This window comes from Oryctolagus cuniculus, chromosome 14 (assembly GCF_964237555.1).
Source record: "Oryctolagus cuniculus chromosome 14, mOryCun1.1, whole genome shotgun sequence".
Lineage (NCBI taxonomy): Eukaryota > Metazoa > Chordata > Mammalia > Lagomorpha > Leporidae > Oryctolagus > Oryctolagus cuniculus.
Window position 1 is genome coordinate 26071394 of NC_091445.1, and position 7432 is coordinate 26078825.

Consider the following 7432-nt stretch of genomic DNA (forward strand, 5'->3'; position numbering starts at 1 on the left):
TATTGACTATATATCATATATGTAAGTATGTGTGCATGCATTTGACTGCAAACTAAAAAATTCTTTAAAGTCTTCCAATTAAGTAAACTTTATAAAGGTCTCATTTTTTACATGATTAGTTCTAAATAGGGGATAATGATTGGAATCTTGTCTCATGTATTTGTCAAAGGAAACTTATAAAAACATTAAAAAATTAAAAAATACACATCACACAAAATCAATAAATGTTTTAATGCATTGTTACATTCATTTCCATTACAATACATTCATGGTACTTACATCTCTCTACCAATTTTGAATTGGCTATTCTTCCTATTTACATGTAGTTATTCACCTCGCAGAGGTTAGAAATTTAAGAATAATTATTAAAACAATAATATACTTACATATTGATTTTCCCTGAGTATGGGATTAAACATCCAAAACTGAATTCATAACTATATTTGTTGATATGTTATACTTTCCTATCCTAACATTATGGAAATCTAGAATTTTATAATGTAATCTTAGAACCTGCAAGTATCAAAAGTACATTTGGAATAGAGCTGAACTTCAAATCATAGTTTGTAATAATCAAGGTATATAATTTTCCATACACTTCTTTCTATAATTTGAATTCGATTTCCTGCCTAAATGTCCTGTGTAAGTCTTAATTTTTTTAAATTCCTGATATCAATAATCCTTAATTACTAATAAAGCCATTTTCATTAGTAAAATAAAAATTTTAAAGTTATTTAAGTTAAACAAATTTTAAATATAGTATATTAATTAACAATATTTGATAAGTTAAATTTATTCTTGTCATCCCTTTATTTTTTTCAAAATATATTTTTAGTAATAGCTTCTATTTCTTAACACAGGGAGAATCCTGCCCTAGGTTATACAATACAGATTGTTGTGTTTAATTAGTTGTAACTTTCACTAATTAATTAAATTCATCTTTCTGGATTCCCTTTTCCTATCTATAAAATAAGGACAGGAAATTACATATATTATTTTAAAGGTCTCTCAAGTCACAACACATAACAGTGAAGTGCCAATTCATATAAATTTGTACATTTATAAGCTACCTTTTAAAACAATTTCAAAATAGCCTTATAAAATATTTCTGTGCTGCAAAATTGTGAACTACCATCAGATACTTTCTTTAGAATCTTCCTGACTCAATTCTAAAATATATTTTATTTTATTTATTTATTTTTTTTACAGGCAGAGTTAGACAGTGAGAGAGACAGAGAGAAAGGTCTTCCTTCCGTTGGTTCACCCCCCAAATGGCCACTGTGGCCGGCGTGCTGCGCCGATCCGAAGCCAGAAGCCAGGCACTTCCTCCTGGTCTCCCATGCGGGTGCAGGGCCCAAGCACTTGGGCCATCCTCCACTGCCTTCCCGGGCCACAGTAGAGAGCTAGACTGGAAGAGGAGCAACCGGGACAGAATCCGGTGCCCCAACTGGGACTAGAACCCGGCGTGCCAGCACTGCAGGCGGAGGATTAGCCTAGTGAGCCGCAGCGCCGGCCCTAAAATATATTTTATTAAGCCTTGTTAGAATGTGTTGAAATAATACCAGACTGATATGTTGTATTATTCATATTGTTGGTAAAGAGGATATAATTTTTTGCTAACACAGATACAGCTGTCATTACAAAATGGACACAATGGTCAGCTCTCACTCAAGCTCTCCTTCCATGAGGGCATGATAGCGAGTACTAGTAGCATTCATTGCTTTTTTTTTTTTTTTTACATTCATTGTTAAAACAGAAAAACACTGATTATATTAAACTAGTGGCCATACTTTTTTTTTTCTTTTTAAAGACTTATTTATTTGAAAGGCAGAGTTACAGACAGAGAGAGAGACAGAGAGATCTTCCATCTGCTGGCTCACTCCCCAAATGGCTGCAATGGCCAAAGCTGGGCCATGCCCAAGCCAGAAGCCAGGAGCTTCATCTGGGTCTCCTATGTGGAAGCAGTGGACCATGTACTTGGGCCATCTTCCACTGCTTTCCCATGCACATTAGCAGGGAGCTGTGGGAAGTGGAGCAGCCAGGACCAGAACTGGACCCCATATGGGATGTTGGTGCTGCAAGCGGTGGCTTGACCTGTTATGCCATAGCCCCTGCCCCAAGGGCACACATTAATAATACCATTAGTAGAACAAAGGAATCCAGGAGGAAAGAATTAGAGGGACTGCAATGGGAAAATATGCAAAAATCAGACATTAAAAACTTAAGGGAACTGCATGGTAATGAAAAGACTAGAAATGAATACAAGTTCAAAATTCATTAATCTTATTTTGTCTTGTTTCTCTAATGAAGAACTTCAATGATCAGTCTAATTCTTGTAAGAGGAACTGGAATTGAGATTGATTCATATTTCTAGAATGTTATTTCTTTACTACATGGTATCTCTTATTAGGAATATATGAGATGAAATTGTGAAGTACAATCAAAAAAAAAAGTTCAGAGAAGGCTAACCCAGACTTAAAAGAACCTGACCATGAATAAAAAGGAAAAAATGATAAAATTATGAATTCTGTCATTAGGTTGGAAAGTACACTTTAAAAATGTTTGGAAAAACCCCGCATGATCTTTTTTGTTACAACACTTTGAAGAGCATTATTTCTAATTTCATTTGATGAATGTGAGGTTTTAAGTACCAGCTAACACTCAAAACATGGTTTTCTGGTTTACAGATTGGGGTTCATTCCAATCCAGTGCTTGATTAACTGATGTGCAATAGCTCGGCTTGGCGGCACAAAGAATGCCTGCTGCTTCCCTTTGGTCAGAACATCCACAACCTAAAATACACCATAATAAAAGGCATTAGGATTTCAATTTAGTACAATATTTTTAATTATTTCACTGAGTTAGTGCTTCAATTTTTACAATGTCCCAGAAAGGCATATTCACTTATGAAAATGAGGTCATGTAAAAGTAAAATATATGCTTTATACTTAACTTCAAAGTGAAGTCCACTTTTAGGACAGGCTTCCTTTTAAAAAATTCTGAAACAATAACTTAATTTCTGCCTTTTGGGGCTGAGCATAAGATTAAGTTCTTATTTCTGAAGTACTATTTATGCATTTTAAGTGTACTGAAAGGTGTTATCATTGATTTGAAGGAATGGCCTCTGCAATTTGAAATGCATTATTGCTGGATGAATTTCACAGAATGAGTTAATATAGGACACACTACTGAATACATACTCTTCTTATATGGAATTACCAATTATATTGTAATTCCTGCATAATGAGAGGGCTGCAGCCATTCACTCAACTTGCTGAAAATCCTTGCTGCATGCAGAAACCAATACAGTCAGGGAACAATCAATAGTAGAAGGAAATTAAATTGAACTTTACCTGTTCTCTAGTGAACCAGCGGGCATCCTCTATTTCATTCTTGTCAACTTTAATTTCTGTAGACACTGCCACAGCTAAGCAACCAATCATTAAGGAGGAGGGCATTGGCCATGGCTGACAAGAGACATACTGAACATGGCCAACTTTGACTCCACTTTCTTCTTCCACCTCTCTCCGAACGGCATCTTCTATTGTCTCCCCTAATCAAATGGGGCAAAAGAACAAGTTGTTGATGAACACGCCCTGGGCATTTTGTGCTCCGAATGGTTCAAACATTTGGAAATCAGTTTGGACAGAAACCCAATTCAAAGTATCAGGAAGCAGAAATCTAAAGACTAGACTAGAATGGAGGAAAATATACATTTTTTCAGTACATGACCATATCCAGAGTATCCAAATGCGAACAAGAAATGTTTCATTTCATAAAGGTTCAAATTTGTCAGTTATATTTAAAATAATAATTATAAGACCTACAAATAGGGCCAGCGCCGCGGCTCAATAGGCTAATCCTCGGCCTGTCGTGCCGGCACACCGGATTCTAGTCCCGGTAGGGGCACTGGATTCTGCCCTGGTTGCCCCTCTTTCAGGCAGCTCTCTGCTGTGGCCTGGGAGTGCAGTGGAGGATGGCCCAAGTGCTTGGGCCCTGCACCCCATGGGAGACCAGGATAAGCACCTGGCTCCTGCCTTCGGATCAGCATGGTGCGCCGGCTGCAGCGCGTCATTGGAGGGTGAACCAATGGCAAAAGGAAGACCTTTCTCTCTGTCTCTCTCACTGTCCACTCTGCCTGTCAAAAAAAAAAAAAAAAAAACAAAACAAAACAAAAAAAAAACCACCAATATCCAACTTTTGCTATTGTCTAAATGCTATGCAAACACTTTGTATATTTCTTATTTATATATCACTAAATAGTTATAAATTATCAGAACATGATTTTTACAAATAGTTAGCTTTTTCCCCAATACAATATGGAAACTCTTTTTCATTATGCTGTCAAGTAACTATTGTACCTAACTCTTTTCAGGTCTTTAAAAGTTTAAAAGCCACAAAACATGAAACAATACTTTTTCTTCCAAAGCAACTCTTTTCCTCTAGAGGACAATTTTCTCAGCAATGATAAAGTTATATAATCAAATAACCCCCCACTTTTTTTTTTTTTGACAGATATGACAGATAGAGTTAGACAGTGAGAGAGAGAGAGAGAAAGATCTTCCTTCAGTTGGTTCAGCCCTCAAATGGCTGCTACAGCTGGAACTATGCCAATCCGAAGCCAGGAGACAGGTGCTTCCTCCTGGTCTCCCATGCAGGTGCAGGGGTCCAAGCACTTGGGGCATCCTCCACTGCCTTCCTGGGCCACAGCAGAAAGCTGGACTGGAAGAGGAGCAACTGGGAATAGAACCCAGCACCCATATGGGATGCTGGTGCCACAGGTGGAGGATTAACAAAGTGAGCCACGGCACTGGCCCCCACAATATTCTTTTAATGACATGTTTTGATACATTATACATTGCAAAAAGTTAAATCAGGCTAGGCAAAAATCTATCCCTTTAAACACCTACAAATGTTCCTTCTATTTCTGCTTGATGGAGTTGAAATCAAAATAGAGGTAATAATTTTAAGTAAAACATATATCCAAGTTTAGAAATACTCTGCTTAATACAGTAAAGTATTAAAAACAAAATTTTCCATTTCCAATTGACTGATAAATTTTCTACACAGAGATTACCAACTTGTATTCATTAAAAGAAAATAGATGTGTACATCAAAAAGCTAATGGAAAATCGAACTAAAAATAATTATTTGGTGCAAAAGTTTTTGAAATACATGCATTTTTTTCATAATATGCACTTTCCATGAACCTTTATTTTTCATTTTATTTGAAAGGCAGAGACAGAAAGGGAGAGAAAGAGACAGAGACTGAGAGGGAGAAACACAAAGAAAGATCTTCCATCTGCTGGTTCACTCTACAAACGACTACAACATCTAGGGCTAGGCCAGGCCAAAGCTCACAGCCCAGAACTCCATCAGGATCTCCCCTGTGGGCAGCAGGGACTCAAGTTCTTTGTTCATGAACTTTCTGAAGACCCCTTGTATAGACAAGTCACACAGTAGGATATTTGCAAGATCACAATTAACACAAGATTATATATAGCACATAATATATATTTAAAAACTCCTATAATCAATAAGAAAAAAGGACAAACAAAACAAAAATAATATAAATACTAAGAATCATATAAATATTAAAGAATGTAAACACCTAAAATTCAGAGGAAAGGCAAACTGGGTGCCTAATAAATATTTCTAGAAGATGTTCCGTCAGGAGGGAAACGGAAATAAAAACCACAATGAAATACTAATTCATAGTCTTCAGAATGCTGAGTTACAAAGTCTGAAAAACATTTCAGCTACTGCTGGTGGCAGTGTGAGCTGGCAGAGATGCTTCAGAGAGCAACCTGGCAACAGCCAGGAAAGGTAAAGGTGCTCACAGCACACGCTCAAGCAAATCCGCTCAGTGTACGTATCCTAGAGAGCTCGGCACATGTGCGTGAGAAGTAGAATAGTCACTGAAATGCTGCTGGTAATAGTAAAAAGCCTTGAAATAAACTAAATGACCATCAGCAGAACGTGAGCCTTGGTTACTTAGTCCCTGTACCTCAGTTCTCCCATCAGTGACATCTCTGTAGTAGTATCTGTGTCATAAAGCTGTATGAGGATCTGATTTAAAACACCTAAAGCTTCTAGACAGGATTAATACTAGAAGGTGAGATTAAACATGTATTAATTAGATAGATTCATTCATGTATTCCACAATTATTTATTGAACTCCTACTACCTGAGGGGCATCTACTCTGAACTGTTGAGATACAACGATGAATAAAGCAACGTCCCTCCTCTCATGGGACTCACTTCTCTACTAAGAGAAGATAATGAAGATATTGATAAACACATACATACATTCCATGTAAGGTGGTAATGAGTGCTATAGCACAAAGTCAGGCAAGGTGAAAGGGGTTGTGAAAATAGAGTACAAACAGCTAACTGACATATTTGGGGTAATCAGATCAGGCCTCCCTGCAAAGGCGACCGGTCCAGTACAAAAGGCAGTGAGTTACACACTACCTAGATACCTTGGCCAAGAGAGATACATAAAACTGCAAATACTGAATGCTTAATAAAACAAAAAAATGACTTCAGCAGTAAAAATATGAAAATCACATTATGTTTAAGTTAAATTATTAAAGTTATATCATGTTCAAAATATCTTAATGCAATATTATTTTTTAAATTTTTATTTATTTATTTAATTTATATGAGAAACAGAGATAGAAAACCACCACCCACTGGCTCACTTCCCCAGTGCCTCCAACGGCTGGGGCCGGGCCAGGCTGTAGTTGGAAACTACAGTTAGTTGGAAACTCAATTGAGGTCTCCCATGTGGTAGCAGAGACCCAACACTTGAGCCATCACCTGTTGCCTCCCAGGGTGTCCACACCAGGAAGCCAGAACAAGGATCTGAGCAAGGACTTGAACCTGGGCGCTGTGATATGGGATGTGGATATCATAACCAGCATCTGAACTGCTAGGAGAGACTCCTGCCCCCAACCCAGTTTTATTACATGATAATTTATCTGAGATTATTTCTCAAATACAACCTAACATTTTTATTTGGAACATTTAAGTTAAATGAATATTATTATAAAAATTATGAGGAAAAGACTTACCAGGTTCAATAAATCCAGCAAGGCAAGTAAACATGCCTGGGGGAAATCTTTTCTGCCTACCTAAAAGGCATTTGGTCCCATCTGGATGAATAACTTGCATGATTACTACTGGATCTGTGGATGAAAAAATACACGTGATTTAGGAGTGACAGGAAAAAATAACTCAGATTCATCGCACAAAGGCACTGTCTGGTAGGAGAACATAAAGCTATAGCTCCTGCAGGAATGAGACTCGTGTCTGGTTATATTCTGCCCTGATAGAGTTGCTGACATTGTATCTCAGGGAAATTGCATGGAATGCTGTGAGCAAGCTAATGGGATGACCACTGTTGCCCTCCTTTCCTCAATTTTGTCTT

At 37.3% G+C, this 7432-nt stretch overlaps 1 protein-coding gene across 4 annotated transcripts in view; it reads right to left on the minus strand.

The window, feature by feature from the left end:
• Positions 1–212: 212 nt before the first annotated feature.
• NUDT12 (nudix hydrolase 12) overlaps positions 213–7432 on the minus strand; it is a 16944-nt gene continuing 9724 nt past the window's right edge. For all 4 annotated transcript variants that reach the window (XM_002713949.5, XM_008261991.4, XM_051853593.2 and 1 more), the window contains 3 exons: positions 7077–7190; positions 3354–3553; positions 213–2792 (listed from right to left, as the gene is read on the minus strand). In XM_002713949.5, coding sequence (XP_002713995.2) covers positions 2682–2792; positions 3354–3553; positions 7077–7190 — 425 coding nt within the window. In that variant the 3' untranslated portion in view covers positions 213–2681. The remainder of the gene's footprint in view (positions 2793–3353; positions 3554–7076; positions 7191–7432) is intronic.